General features: G+C 43.0%; 1 protein-coding gene across 2 annotated transcripts in view; it reads left to right on the top strand.

Moving 5' to 3' along the window:
- Positions 1 to 1,445: 1,445 nt before the first annotated feature.
- EFNA5 (ephrin A5) overlaps positions 1,446 to 16,188 on the top strand; it is a gene marked incomplete at its 3' end in the record, with an annotated part of 212,000 nt that continues 197,257 nt past the window's right edge. For both annotated transcript variants that reach the window (XM_082013586.1, XM_082013585.1), the window contains exon 1: positions 1,446 to 3,175. In XM_082013586.1, the coding sequence (XP_081869712.1) occupies positions 3,048 to 3,175 (128 nt within the window). In that variant the 5' untranslated portion in view covers positions 1,446 to 3,047. The remainder of the gene's footprint in view (positions 3,176 to 16,188) is intronic.

The following is a 16,188-nucleotide window of genomic DNA, read 5'->3' as shown; positions in this document are numbered from 1 at the left end:
GGCAAGCTTTTAGGCCTCTGACAATAAATACTTGAAAATTTTACAGATCCTTCACTAAAAAAAAAAAAAAATAAAGGGAATCGGGTGTCGCTTTTCAACTTCGGTCTGTGCTCCCTCGCTTCAAGCACTTCCGAGGGGACGGCACCGAGCAGAAATCCCACTGTCCAAACGGCCGGACAGAGCGGGTGGTGCGACCGGTGGCGACTAACCTGGAACCTCTTTCCACGCTGAGAAAAAGAACAACAACAAAAAGAAACAGAAAACACCAGAAAAGCCGAGGCCCCCGGCCCCGCACGCGCGAGACCGCCACAGCGGGGGACGCGGCTGCTCGCCCTGCGGCGCCGGCCTCCGCCGCTAGGGGGAGCCGGGGCGCTTCCGAACGGCGGCGATCAGGCGGCGCGCCCCGCCCAGCCCCGCGGGCCACGGCGGCGGGACGCCGCGCAGGCCGCCGTCATCCCGGCAACGCCGGCGGGGCGGGGGCGCCCTCGCGCCCGGAGGAGGCCCTGGCCGCCCCGCCCCGCCCGCGGGAGCAGCTCACCTGCCCGCGCCGCGCGGCCCCGCGGTTGCCGGCGGCGCGTGGGTGGCGGCGGGCGGCGGCTCAGCGCCCCCGCCTCCGCGGAGCTGGAGGTGTTCGGCGGCGGAGCGTCGGCCCCGGTGCCCGCCGCCCGCCTCTCCCTGCCGGTTTCTGCAGAAGGGGATGACAGGCGAGGCAGAGCAGAGCGGAGCGGAGCCTCCTTCCCGGCTGCGGCACAGCCGCCCGGGTTCCGCTGGCTCGTGCGACGCCATGCAGCCGCTCCCGCCGCGCAGCCGGTGCCGCGCATCGCCCGCGGCGTGCGCGCCGAGTCCGCCGCGGCGGAAAGTGGGGAGGGAGTTTTCTGTCGCCACTGCATTCCCCAGCGTGCTTTTTTCCGCGGCAGACGGAAACTCGTCCGTACACAGCCCGCGTGAAGCCTACCGCCGCATCCGGCGCTGAAACGGTTACAGCGAGCGGAGAGGCCGCACAGGAACCGCTCCGGCGTCGCCGTAATTCAATTAGTCAGGTTTCCAGAAGGTGGGGTTGGGTGGTTTTTTGGCACGGAGGAGGAGAAGCCGGGGACGACGCCTCCTTTCTCGTGTTGCAAGCCAATCAGGTCGAGGTGTTAAAAAAAAAACAACCACACACACACACACAAAAAACCCCAACCAAGCCCCCCCAGGCAATCTGTAAGCAAACAGCAGGCTGTGCCCTGACTGGCTGCCATCCCCCCTTCCCAAGTAAACTGCATGCAAAAATCCCACATGATCCAGCAGCAGCGCCCCGTGCTCCGAGCTGGCTGCCTGCACCTCCTCCTCGCCTTCATCCCTCACGCACACCGGCGCCGCCAGATCCCGCCTCGGACACACGCGTGTGCATGTATGTATGCGTGTGTACCTCTCTATAACGCGTATATATCTCTGCGGCTGCCCATCGCACAGCCCAGCACGCCAGGCTCCTAGCTTTTCCAGGCTGCTGATGTCGGATTTACACGCAGTGAAGGGACCGGTCATTGCAAAAGGGGGCGTGACTGTTTAAAGATCTTTTTTTTTTTCCTCCCATAAAGCAATTTTTTTTTTTTTTCAAAACTGACTTTTGCCCCTCCAATCCTCGTCGCTCTTTACGATCCCTCCCTGCCTGCCGCTGCATTCAAGTTTATTTATTTGCCTGCTGGCGTGGTATATTTTTCCTTGCTGCTCTTGCTGCTGCTGCTTCAGAGGGAAAAGGGGAGCAGCTGTTGGGCAAGACGGAGAAGAAGAACTGGGGTGTTGTTTGTTGTTTTTTTTTTTCTCGATCTCCTTATGTAGTCGTCTGAGGGGTGGATTCTTTTTTCTTTTACCCTCTCCCTGCTCTTTCAAACTGTTTTGTCCTTCCGCAGAAGTTGATGTTCCCGGGACTGGACCCTGCTTTATCACAGAGAGGCTCCGGGAGGCTGAAGGAGGAGATTTCCGCACCTCGCCGTATCGCTCTGTTCGTCCCCCGAGCAGGGGAGGCCAGCCAAAACCGGCATCATCAGAGGAGTTTGCAGGCTTGATTTTCCACTTCTCCGAGGTTTTGCTTTTTTTCCACGCCCTCTCATAAAACAATTTTTTTACTTCCATCTCCTTGGTTTCCACGCCGCAATATTTCTTGGATTGGCCGTTCTTTTTTACCGCCCCCCCCCTTTTTTTTCCTTGCCCCTTTTTTTTTTTTTTTTTCCGCCTTTGCTGTTGCTCAGTCCTTGGTGCATCCACCGCCCAGAACAGGAAGGACAAGAAAACCACTCCACGAAGTCTCCTTCAAGACACTCTCTGTGCTGCAGAACAGGCTCCCCAACTCCGTCAGCGCAGCAAAGAAACTCCTCAGGGCTTTTACTTCCCCCCCCCCTTTTTTTCTTTTTTTCTTTTTGTTTGTTTTTCATTTGCGGGTGGCGTAGGGCAGGGAAGGAGGACATAAACTTTGTACTTTAGGATCTGCTGGTACTTCTCGCCCCTCTCCCAGCCGGCGGCCTTTAATATACTGCTGGGACCCCCCGTGGGCTTCTAGGGGGGAAGATCTCCTTCCCCTCCCCCCCGCTCTTCTCCCCCCCTCGCCCCCTCCATCACCGCGTCCCCCGGCCGCCCCCGGGGCCGCTGGCAGGGGGCGGAGGAGCGGCGCCCCTCGCCCGCCCGCCGCGCCGGCGGGCCGGTGTATGTCGTGCCGTGGGCTCCGTGCGGGACTCCCGGTGAATGAGCACCGCCCGCCGCTTGCCGCAGCCGCCCGCCTCGGCCCCCACCTGCCCCTGCCGGGGTGAGGCTCCCTGAGGGGCCGCGGATCGCGCCTCCCTGCCGGCTGCCCGGCTGCGGCGGCAGGCGCCCTCCGCTCGCTGCGGCGCGGCACGCCGCGGAGCCCGCCCGCCTCTGCGCCTCGCTTTTTATTTATTTACCCTCCGCAGCCACCTCCCGCGCCCCGGCTCGGTCCCGTCTGCCCCCTCGCTTTTTTCTTCTCCTTTTTTTTTTTTTGTTGTTTTTTTCCTTCCCCCTTCCCCAATCCCCCCGCACCCCCTCTCGCCGTGATGCCGCACGTGGAGATGCTGCTGCTGCTGGCGGCCGCGGCGCTGTGGGTGTGCGCGCGCGGGCAGGAGCCCGGCGCCAAGGCGGTGGCCGACCGCTACGCCGTCTACTGGAACAGCACCAACCCCAGGTACGCGGGGCGGCCGCGGGCGCGGAGCTCGGCGCGGGGCGGGGGGAGAGCAGCGCCCTGGCGCTGGCGGCTCTTGCCCGGCGCCTGCGGAAGCCACCTCGGCTGCGAGAGGGGATGGAGAAGTTTCTCATTTGGAGGGTTCAGGCTACGGGCAGCGACGGTGGGGCGGGCGGCGGTAGTTTTCGCCTCTTGCCCGCCCCAGCGCTGCAGCAGGCCAGCCGCTTCCCCGGGCTCGGCCGCCGCCGGTCCGCGGGCGCCGGGCGGGTGCGTCCACGGTGCAGCGTGGGAGCCCCTCGCAGCGGGGCAGCCCGCGCCTGCGGCCGAGCCCGCGCCCGCATCTTGGGAGCGGCCCGCCGCTTGCGACCCGGCGGGCTCCTGAGGCAGGCGGGGCGCGGCCCCGAGCCGCTCGCCGGCGGCGGGGAGCCGGCCCCGGGCAGGGAGGCGGAGGGGGTTTCCCTCCCCGGCGGGACGGAGCGGGGCGGCCGGTCCCGGCCTGGAGGCAGCCCCGGGCGAGATCGCCGTGACGGGCGGCCGCCGCGGCGGAGGGGTGCCTTCCCCTGCGCTGCCCTGCCCTGCCCGCCCGGCGGGGGGCTCTCCCGGGCAGGACGGGGTGACCGTGCGGGAGCGAGGTAGGTACGCCGTCCCGGGCCCGGGGGGTGCCGGTGCCGCCGGGGCGAGGACGGCGCATCGCCGGTGTCACCGTCGGGGCTGAGGCAGCCTCCTCCTGCCGCGGCGCGCCAGAGGGTCTGTGGCGCCGGGCTTCGCATGCGGCTCGGCGAGCCTTCTGCTGGAAAAGGAGGTTTCATTTATTTTTTCCGTAGTTTTCCCTCATGTTTAACATCAGAAAATTTCAGCCCTGCCTGAAATGGTATCCATGTGTTTGGGTAAAAAAGTCATCCCGGTATTAAATTTTTTTCTCTTGTTGAAGTGCGTGTGAGCAGACTTACTTTTTTTCATTAAGAAAAAAAAAAAAAAAACCCAAAAAACCAAACCCAAAACTGTCCAGCTAGTCGAATAAGTAAATTTGGGGACATTTTATCTTAGGTTATCTCTTTTTTATGCTTCTGATACTGTTGTTTGGTTTGAGATTAGCACATTGATTTTTGTCACAGGTCATGTTTTTTAATAGATCTGTGTTGCCTGCAGAAAACTCCTCTACTCGGTATTCCAGAGTGGCTTCAAAATAGGTGATGCAGAAGTTAATGTGCAGAATTTTCAAGTGCCCAGAGTTAGCTAGTTCGTCCAGCACTCTACTACTGTGATCCTGGTAACAACGCCTCAGTGATAAGTAGTTGGCACAAAAAACTTGAGACAAAGAAGATTTATCCAAAGTAACAATCATGCTTGGGAACGGTGAACATGTATAATTTTAAATGCCTATCTCTACGTTTTCCTCACTTTACATGAGTTACTTGAAAAAAATTGCTTAGAGTATGAAAACTTAACATCTCCCATCACACATCAAAGAACATACGTCCCCAAAAATGGCTTGTCTCTTAAAACCAGAGTTTTTTCTGTTGTTGTTAGGGAAAATGAAATGTAACTGCTGGGGAAGAAAAAAAGTAATATTCGCAAATCCCACTGGGCAGAAGGAGGATTGTTGAAAGAAATAGGTTTGACTAAATGCACACATTGCTGGCAGAACAGCTAAAATACTTCAAAAAAACCTGCATTCCAGATTTTTCACTTCTGCTCTCCTGTATGTCATTAGCTTACACAGTAACTGCACATAGGTAAAGATAGTTGAAGGTACCAGCAACACTTACCTAGTCAGTAGGTATTAAGCATGGAAAGGATACCAATAAGTTTAATCATATTTTATTACCGTTAATGAAATATCTTTTTTGTCCGACATTAAATATCAGCAGACTGCAAAGAAAACTTAGTTCTGTTACTCCTCCAAACACTAGAGGAAGAGTTAATTATATGATGTTTCTAATCCTTCTCTTTTAAAAACAAGCATTTTTTCTTGTCTTAAAATATTCACTGCACTCTCACAGTGGAAGTATCTATTTGGACATGTCATGTTTATCTGTGAGTTAAAAATAGGAGAAAGAGCAGGGTGCAGGTGTATTTCTGCTTTGTTTTTGTGTGCTTTCCAAGTTACATGTTCACTACAGAAAAACAGGCAAACACCTGAATGGTAGGTGTAAGAGATGCAAAGAAAAGAGAACAGGTTTTGAATTCATTTCCTCAGAACGTAAGCTGAAGGCAGCATTCACTTTGGTTATCAAAATTTTTAGAGCAGTTAACAATGTTGCAGGAGTAACTTTGCAGTGATTTATCTGCTTCCAGAGACAGACTAAGGAAATGAACAACCTGGTTTTTATACACATAGAAGTAAGTAAAGATGCTTCCTTTGTGATAACCATTTGAAACTGGAAGACAAATTGTACTGTCATTCTTTAAACACAAACGCCACCATCGTGTTTTAGCTTACTTCTTTACTGTATTTATTCAGAGTTAACAAACTGCTGTAGAACTAATAAATTCACTTTTAAAATGAAATGTTGATCATTTTGACAGTGATTAAAGGCACTCTAAATTAAGGTTTCATCAGAACTTTGAAGAATTTAGTGATGCTTGTACTTCCCTCAGATCCGATGATATTTAGGTTTTTAGTGTGAAACTCCAGCAATTTATTGAAATACATAAAGATCTCATCCCCATTAAAAGACACATTAGTAAATTGATGAGTGGCCCAATTGATAAGTGCTCCTGGTGTGAACAATATTTGGTAAATGAAAAATTCTGGGAGTCTATTAGAAAAATTCGTATTACATTTCTTGGTTAGTTGCTAAAGTTCTGCTAGAACAATTAAAAAATGTTCTATGATCATTATTGTTAGCATGTATGAGTAACGAAGTTGTATATTCTTACAGAGCCTAAGTCCATTCTTAGAAATATTTTAAGTACTTGGGTGCTTCATTTTTGTTATGTATTTAATTATCAACATACATGAAGTACCATAAATGCTGTAGTCCAATTCCGGATGAGAATATGTTTAAGTATTAGGATTTTGAACTATAATAAAATAAGTTTTTTTTAATCCTTTTTTTGTGAATTGGAAATTAATCCTCAAGTAAGCTTGGAAATGTGTTCTAATATTTTTGTTATTTATGTAGGCTTAGAATTAAGTGTATGTGAATTCTAATTATCACCTTAAAGCGATTAGTCTTTCAGCACTGTTTGCATATGTGTTCTTACATAGAACAGCATAATATTATTGTCAAAGAATGTTGTCTTGAATGAAACACTTAAAATAGTTTGGGGAGTTTATTTTTGTAATGGAGCATATTAATTTAATCCTGATTACTAGTGTCCTTGTAATTAGAATTCAGCCAAACATATGTACCTGGGCCAAATTTTGAAGCCGTCTGCTTGCCTAGTGCTTGCTACTGCTTTTAATGTTGTCAGAGTTCAACCTGAACTAGTTGTAATTATTGCTACATTTTTCTGCTTGCAGGATTGTGCTTCAAGAGTGTAGTTTATATTTAAGTATTTCCCTATAAGTTGTTTCTGTGGCAGGTTATGTAGCTTCATAAATTGTTACTAGTTTCAAGGTGCTTGAAAATACTTGCATTTCAAGTCTAGTTTCTGGTCACGTATAGAGGCCAAACCTAGTCTCACAAAAGCAAATATTTTTTATTAGGAGTATTATTGGGTTTGGCTGTATCTTGTACAAGAAAATTGTGTACAAAGTTACATCCACAAGAGAATTATTATAAAGACGCGGGATGCTGAAATGTTTTCTGTTTGTGTATTTATGTGGATAAGAAAATCAAGAAATCAGATGGTAATTGGAGAATTTAGGTACTGAAAAATGATTTCAACTTCAACTGGTGAGTTCCCATAATTAAGCTGGATGCCACAATTTGATCAATATTGCTAGAGGTTTTTTTCAAGACAGATACTTGGGAGCAGCAAATGGAAAAATCAGTGGATGCTTCTGAAAATGCTGTGCATAGACCAGAAATTCACAACCTAGATGTCTAAACTTAGGTGAATTCTGTAGCTGAGTATTCAGGCACTGATTCAGAAAAGCATCTGACTTCCACGAAGTGCATACTGACACACTTAAGTTCTGTTGCAGCTGTGTGGATGAGTGGATGTGTGCTTCAGTGCCTCCCTGAACCAGCCAAATGCATAGGCATAATTTTGACAATCTCTGACCGTGGCTGCTCATGCACGCCCAGCACTTCTCGGAAATACGCTGGCTGGCTGAGTATCCTACCATCCATTTATATATGTTTGCAGATTTCACCATGGCATGTTGGTTGTATATGCTGAGGTCATGTGGCTGGTTTTTTGTTTGGTTTGGCTTGTTTGTTTTCTATCTAGAAGTAGTTCTGCCTATGTACAAGCGATTAGGGAAACCATGCAGAAATGGTTGGAATAGGAAGAAGGCAGTTATGTGTGTTAAGAACAACTAAAAAGCTGAGGACAAAGAGGGGCAAAGTCAAGGCATTTGCTTTGTTTTTGGTATTCCATGTATTTTTTTAAGTGTCAAGGGAAGCGTAAGAGCTTAAGTACTTGGGTTATATATACACATACACACATCTATGTGTGTATATATAACTGTTTTGAAACAGCATAGCGTGTAGTTTGAGAAAATTTTGTCCGGGAGCTTGCTCCGAGAGCTGAAGAAATCTCTGGCTGATTTCTTGTAATTAAAAGATTAGTAGTAGAGCCTTCAATTCTTCACACCTACTTTCTGTGCTTTTAATACTTTCACTAACACCTCGCGTCTCCAAAAGAATATTAGTGTTTATTTTAAAAGTGGGGTTCTGAAACAGTTTGGAACATTATATGGAAAAACTACACAAAGAACAATAGTTTCACTGGCTTCCACCTTCGTATGAAAGGCACCTTGTTAAGTGGTACATCGTCTTCATGAAACGCTTCTTATTAAATCTGTTCCAAATGCACTAAGTGAGGCCAATTCACTGCATTCTTTCTGCTAGCCCTATATGCTTTTGGAGAGGGACAGATGAGGATGAGCCTTCCTTTCTCTACCCTGTTGCTATGATCCCAGCAATCTACCAGCTTCATGCTGGGCTGGGAAAATGAATGAATGCAATTAGTCCTTCGGGAGTCATGGTCTTTGCATTCATATGGAGAGGCACATGTAATATATATGTAAGTTTGCTTGCCAATATGTATGCATTTCAATGTATGTATATGTATGCATGTGCATATATATACTTGTATGTATGTATGCATTGAAGTGTGTCATTAGAAGGTGGTGTGTTGTAGGGTAGATCATGAATGTTTTGAGAGAAAAAATATCTCTGAAGATGAAATTTTTTAATTGGTGAACTCTTAAATGCTTAGAAAATTAATAGCTTTAAAAACTAATTTCCAGGTCCCATCTTCTAGCTATAACCTTTTGTTTTACAATTAAAAATAATAATTAAAAAATCATGTGTAGAATCTGTGTTTTAGTTCTTGGCCATCTTCCCATTGTGCTGTTTCTTCGCACGCTAGTAGTCGCCGGGTCAGTAGGTGGGCAGGTAGATAAGGAAGCACTCAGGCACACAAATGTAAGATGAAACAGGGAAGAGTACAGGGATACGCTTTGAGAACTCTCAGGGCTTTAATTAGAGTACCTTATTACTGCCTCTTCCTAAACCAGTCTGCCACTGGGCAGAGTACCACATTGTTGAAATATTACTCTTTAAGAAAGAGAATAAAGAAGACTGGTCATTTGGATCACCTTAGAGAGGATGCTAACAAAGACGCAACCTTTCCTGGAGAAAGCCTGAGTAGACAGCAATTTGTCCATAGCTGTGAGATGTACCTTTCTTGCTTTGGCTCCCTATTTGTTTTTAAATTTTTAAAAATACAATTAGAAGTATTTTGGAACTGCGTTTTTCTTCCAATAATCACTCTTTGCTCTGCTATCCAGTTCTGAGCATTGTTTTTTTTAAAAAAAAGTCTTTACTCTCATGATTAATGTAATCTTCCAGTGCTTGTGAATGGTATAATTCACTGTTGAGAATAAAGGGTCCTGTTTTGTTTAAGTTTTTGTTGCACTTGTGCTTAAAATGTAGTCAGTCAGCAGCACACCAACATAATGAAATGGAAATGTTTGGTTTAAAATAAACAGACACGTTACTGAAATTGCTTTCTGGTGGTATTTACAGTTATTGTGAGTAAGCCCTACTGTAATGTGCTTCAGCATAGCTGAATGGAAGAATAGAATCCTTCACACATTAGAAGTCTTCCTTGGACTTTTGCATTCTCCCTATTCATTGTAGTTTCTACAAACCGGATTACAGTTGAGCTCGTTTAAAACGGTGGGCAGTATTTTATCATGTGCAAACATGTAAAGTTGTCTGAAATCCTCGTTTTTAAGAAACTGAGACTAGATTGTTACATTACGAAACCACAAATTCCCACTCCCACACATTTGAAAAAATAATTTGTGTTAAAATCAAGTAATTGAAAATATATTAAAAAAGGATGCTGTTCCGCAAGGATTGAGATTGTGTTTCTTCCCTGTTCTATACCATGCCCCCATATATAATTTATTTATTTTCATCTGGGGAAACATCCTTTGTATTTCACTGTTGACAGGTTGATGAAAATACGTTGTTAGATCTTAGTTTTATGAAAAAATGAGTTTGTTTATTTTTGACTGATGCAAAATACAGAGAAATTGTTTGGAGCCCATGTTCTGTTAACTGGTATGCTAGGAGGTTTATGGCCATTTTTCTGTCTCAGTGTGTGACCAGTAAAAATGCTGTCAAAAGAAAAAATCAGCTAACGAGAAGATACACAAGAGTCCTGTTAAATAGCAAGATCTGCTTGAATTGCTAATACCAATTTATAGCAGATTCTTCAGATTTGGCAATTTTTAGTTGGAAAGCCTTGAAAATGACAATTCTTATTGTCACTTGCATTACAATCTAGTGGAAGAATTTACCTATCCATGCTGATGGCATGGAGAAAAAGGATCTTAGACTGACAAAACCTGTAAGTACAGTGTTAGTTAATTTTCACTTTGTTAATTTATTTTTTCTGTCTTTAAATCAGCATATTAATTTAACGAGGAACTGTGCAACAGTAATGCCTGCAATAAAATAATTTAATTCATGTTTATCACAGAGTAACTTTATATTTTTTGTTTGTTTTCATCAGATTCTTGAAGAATCGTCTTACATGATAGGCACCATTTTTAGTTTTTGATGACAGTAATGAAATGGTGCTGGTGTGCAGACAAGGAGTGATTTGCTTGCGAATAATCTGGTGAGGTGAAAAACTGGAGTAGGAGACCCATTTGCTTTGACTCTGATCACCCGCTGCTAGAATATCTTTCCGTTCCATTCTTAAAGATAAAATTTGGCCTGCGACATTTAAAAGGATGCATATTTTGACAATGTATTTTGCGCCGTAATTAATGTTTGCTGAGTAGCATTTGCATTCTTTATTCATGCAAATAATATATTTTTTCCTCCCTGAAATTCTTTCATTTTTTTGCTTGGGGGTGGATGCTGGCCAGTGGTGGGCATATTCACATTGTGTGAGTTGTTCATCAATAGAAGTTGAGTGCTGCGGCCCTTCCCGAGTGGATAGCAAAGCAGCGCTACCTTTTTGCTTTTGTGAACTTCAAAGTAGTATTTTTCATATTCATATTACAGTCCAGAAGAAATTCCTTCCCTCTACAGACATTCAAATCACACTGTCTTATCACACAGGGGATTGTTAAGAAATATATACACATTTTTATTATAATACTAGTACTGTACATAGGACTTTTAATTTTACTTTTTACTTTAAATTTTATTTTAATTTTGTAAATAAATTTGAGTAACTTACGTCAGTCTGTGCCTTTGAAATGGGACCTGAATACATTCTAAATCTTTTCACCAAAACTAAACAAAAAGTACCCAATTTCTCAATGTCTAATGTTTTGTTGTTTTGGTAGTGCTGTGTAAATAATATATAGGGTTTTGTGTGTGTGTGTGTGTGTGTGTGAGGAGACAAAGGAAGTAAGTCTTTTACTTTGCTTACTGGAAGATTTGATTATGATCTTTGTAGCACGGTTGCCAGTCTGTGATGCTAGTTCATCAGCGATAGGTAAAGACTGCCAGCAGCTTTAAGTTGAGTCCCCTAGAATTGTTAAAAGTTGTTGCAGAGAAATTTGCTAATTAATATTGTTAATGAGCAAGAAAACCAGCAGCTGCTTTTTCTTTCTGTTTGATTTTTTTTTACTTTAGTTGATGTCTAATCGGATTTTTTAAAATAGTTATGTATTCATACAGGCAGGGCATTTGGTGAGCAGAAGTTAACAAAGTAGGAGCTATCAATCCTGCTCTCTTTCCTATTGTTTCCAGAAACGAAGGAAATAAAGAGAGACGCTGGAATTTGAAAGTATTGACCTTCTGACATGCACACAGAGCGTGGTCATTGCACTGGCACATAAAGTGCCTTAAGCCACCATAATGGCAAACTGCATTTTTGAAGTTACTGATATGAGAGCCAGCTGGATGGGGGATGGACGGCCAACATTAATTCTGCAGCTATTTGCAAGTTACCACTTTAGAGCCAGACAGCTTCACTTTTATATTCCCAAACTTACCACTTAGGAATAATGTTGCTTTGTTCGGCTTAGCCAGGGATTTGTGACTGCTACATAGACTTAGAACCGTTTGGTCCAGAGTTGTGTGGTCATTCTTCATAGAGATCTGCTTCACAGAGTAATTTCATTCATCTGGTGGTGGGGGAGGGATGAGAAACAGTGAAGGGACATTCAGATATAGCATTCTTCAAGGAAAATGCACATCCACATTAGCTAGTCACTTTCTAAAGCTTCTTAAAGATAAAGGCAGAGATTTGGATCAAGGAGTTAAAAGCCAATTCAGACCCTTGTCTTCAGACTCCATGCGATCTTCTGGATAGGATCTCCATGCACAGTGTGGAAAAGACCTAGTATTTTATGTCCTGCAACAGCTCTTCCCCTTGCTGCCCCGCCACCCCTGGATATTTTTTTGTTATTTGTTTACAGTTATTGCTCGAGTACACTTATACATCTTTTTGCCCTTCTCTTGGGGTTTAGTTTATTAAAAATTAGTGATCCATCACTAAGCGGGGTACAGTACCAATATTTGTGCTCTCAAAAGGGAGTGTGCGTGCCAAACCAGAAGCAATAATAGGGATACAAAAGCTGCCAAAAAGTGTGTCTCCCAATTGCTAATTAATCAGGCGAAAAAGCACCTCAGCAACTACAGTTGAATGTGGGACAGTTTATTGTAAATGTTGACTAAAGATACGTTAAGGGGGCATAGCATCTTTCTGTTTGTAGCAATGTATAATTAAAAAAAGAATTCAACTATGTCTCAGAGGTGGTGGGGATTTCTTTTATATTGATGGAATTGTCAGTGCATAGACTTCTTTCAAAACATCTCTGCTAATTTTGAACAAAAAAAAATTACCATTTTGTCTATTTATTTTTTCTGCCTGTTTTTAAGGTGGTGGTGGTTAATAATAATATCTATAGACAATAAGCAAAGCTTTAGAAAAGATATTTTAAAAACCGCATATCTTCAGTACTGGGTTGCAAGGTGTGGGAGAAAAAGAACCATTACTGTGAATATCTGGTATCCAAAGCTGCCAATCACTTTTGGCACAGCTCCCATCATGGTCTCTGTGCCCATAATTAAATGCCTGTCATTAGTGTATTTTTCCATAACATTTACAATGGAAAAGGCAAGGGGTCCTTGCAGAGCTATGGCTGTCAGGGGAACAATAAAAACTAATTACACACTCTGCTGTCACCATTGTCAGCTCTGCTTTTGGGGGGAAAGAACATGGAAAGTGTGTGCCTAATAATTATATATATAAAATTATATATATACAATACCCAATTGGGGAAACTCAGTCATAGTGAACTGACATTACTTGGAAGTTTATTATTCCTGCATTCAAAAGATCTTAATTCTAGGGTTGTATTTTCCCTTCACTTACGCCTAAGTTGCATGCACTTTTTTCCCCCTTTGCATTTCAGTCACTTTGGCCTTTCTGTCTTTCTTTCTGTCTCGCACACTTCCTGGTGAACTGAGCTTTCCAATAAAATTGCTGTGATCAAAGCAGGTGTTTGCCTGCATTTATTAAGTGGGGGCAAATCATCTTACCCTTTGTATGCTTTTGCTTGTGTCCTACACAGAAAACTGGATTTAAAAAAAGCTGAATGAAAGCAGCTAGTTTGCATATTCACCTTCTTTCTGTTTTCAGCCCATGGTGTGCAGGTCATCTTCAGTGAAATTAGGTTAAGATTTTGGAATACTGCAGTAGAGGCTTTGGTGAAATGTGTGCCAGTTCTATTTATCAATGCGCAAATATTTCCAGATGTAAGCATAAGTGCATAATTGCAGAGCGAATTATCTTGAATGGTGTCCTTAAAGACATTGAAAGAGTGGAGTTGTGCCTTCACACTAATATTTACTAGCTTTTTTGTAGCCTATAAAATGAGTAATTTATTTAAGCAGATTTTTTAGCCCACTGATATAAAAAAGAACCAGAGTCTTGAATATATTTAGGCACTGAGAGTTGCAGACGGGAGCCATGTGGGATTTTTGAGATTGCTTGGTGCCTAACTGTCTTAGATTTTACTTCTGCTTTTTTAGACCCATAGATTCTTAAATACCTTTCAAAAAATGGTCCCTAAAGCTGATTAAGGAAGGTAGTTTAAATAAGTATGCTGGTTTTTAAAAGGTGCTGAAGTCGATAGGAGCTGATGGGTACTAATGGGAAATGGAAGTCTGACTATGTATTTGAATTGTATGTCTCGATAGGTACTACAGGATCTAATGCTGGTTTTTTTGTTGTTTTTTTTTTTAAATGCACCACCTTGTGATGCTTTTTTACTGCAGTATTTTCAGCAGTGTTCAGATCCTACTCTATTGAAGTACGAAGATTCTCCCAGTGCTTTGGGTGGGAGTTGATTTAGGTCCTGTATTGATGATTTTATGGTGTAGTTCATGAATAAGAGTTTCAGTAGTTAGACTTGTCAATTTTTGTGAGGCCACGAAATCTGTGTGAAACAAATCTAGTGAGAGGGCACAGCAAGCATGGGACAGTATATCCCTTGAGTATTTGCCTGGTTAGGTCCAAGTAAGTTCTAGACTGAGATTTTTTGAACAGTTTTTGCAGAGTTGGGACCTTCACCTTTGGGGACTGAAAAGGGTAAAAGTGAACCTGGTAGAATGCGTAGTTGCTTTGACACCAGCAGTTTCAAAAATGAGAATTGGCTTACACATGATTAGCAGATAAGCATTAGTGAAACTCTGAGGTGGTGTATGCCGTTCTACAGTGGAGGGCATTTTGGTGTGTGCCAAAAACAATAATTAATTTAAGATCATGAAGGTAAAATTAGTCAGATATAGTAGGACACTACTGGGATACAGATTATGTATTTTCAAAGCACTATATGCAACATACTGCTGTCTTCTAGATAACATATTCCTTAAAGACCAGATGGATCTTGTGAATGCCCAAATAGGATAGAATTGTTTCCTCACTGAAATAAAAAATTAAAACATTGTATTCAGGAAAGATGTATCTTTTTTCCAGAAAAGAGAACAATAGTCTTCTACAAAACAGAAGTTTTGGAGAATGCTACTTCTCCTTGCAAATGTAAACTCTTTAATATATGAAACACATAATTTATTACCTATTTACCAAAATGGTGAGCAGAGATTCTTGTTGTGTGGCATGTCACTGTGTTTTGAGGCTGCTGGGAGAATGAGAAAGCAATTTTTCTTGAAGGAATTTCATTTAATGGAGTACCAAGTATTACATTTTTCTCGATTTCCAGTGGACCTGCTGATGTCTAGTGGCTAGTGGCTTCCTCAATGTAATGAGAGGAAGACACATCTTTCAGTAAATGTGGCACATGTTTAATTTGAGAAGATAGATGTTGATGAAATAAACTTTTCCTTAAAATCAAGTCTTGTGAAAAAATCAAGTTCTAATTCTAAAACTGTATCCGTTGTGCATACATTAGAAATTTCATCATGTTTTGTAGTCTCTGTGTTGGTAGATCCAGTTGTAAGACTTTGGGCCCAGTTTAATGTTACTTGTATGTATTTGTAGTGAGTTGCCTTCAAGGTTCCCAGAAATCTTTGAAAATATTCTGTGAAGTTGATTTTTTAAATATATTTCAAAAATGTCCTGTGAATGTTTAATAGCTTTTTATGTTGAGTTCACAAATGCTGTAAAGGAATATATACAAAAATTTATGGAAGAACTTACATCTTAAAACTGTCCTCAGACAAATTACCATTGCAAAAAATGCTAGGAACACTTCCTGCAGAGAACATGATCACCTTGTAACACACTTAATAGCATAATCCTCACTTAAAAACATGAAATATAAATCAATCTCTCAAAAGTTGTATTGGAAGATAGGAACTTCACTAGCACTGATGTACATTTGTTGAGGGTTTTGAGAGTATAAAGAGATTCTTCAATAAATAAAAAGAAAATAAAAAAAGTTGTTATTTGCAGTATCTTTAATCAAGGTGGTATGAAATTTCTCATTAAGGTTAAGATTCACATTATCATAACAAGTGACAGTGTGGGTGAAGAAGAAAAATTAATTAGAGAGGTAGATCTTACTTGTTTCTCATTATATCATGGCTATTCACTGCATTCAAATTCCAAGCAATCCCTTTCTCTGTATGTCAATTATATAAAACTTACTTGCAAAGAACATTTTATGAAGAGAATCTTCGTATTCACTGTTTCTACTCTGAAGCGCTGTGTTTAGCTTTAGAAAAAGTTTTTTAGTGATTTACAGCATCACTTTAATATTACTTTTTCAGACCTTGTCTCTGACTTAACTACATTTTATAGCTTACTGTAAAAAGAAATCTCCGTTTTCCATTTTTCATACTAGCTGTCTTGATTTAGTGCTGATATAATGGCCTTCTTCAGAACAAAGCATTTGGAAGAGTTTCATAAGCACTTTATTTTAGGTGTAGAGTTTGGAGCTAATATATTATTACTGA

Source organism: Phaethon aethereus (assembly GCF_964289735.1).
Source record: "Phaethon aethereus genome assembly, chromosome: Z".
NCBI classification, from domain to species: Eukaryota; Metazoa; Chordata; class Aves; order Phaethontiformes; family Phaethontidae; genus Phaethon; species Phaethon aethereus.
The sequence above is the reverse complement of the archived record's forward strand: the minus strand, read 5'-3'. Positions and strand labels throughout refer to the sequence as shown.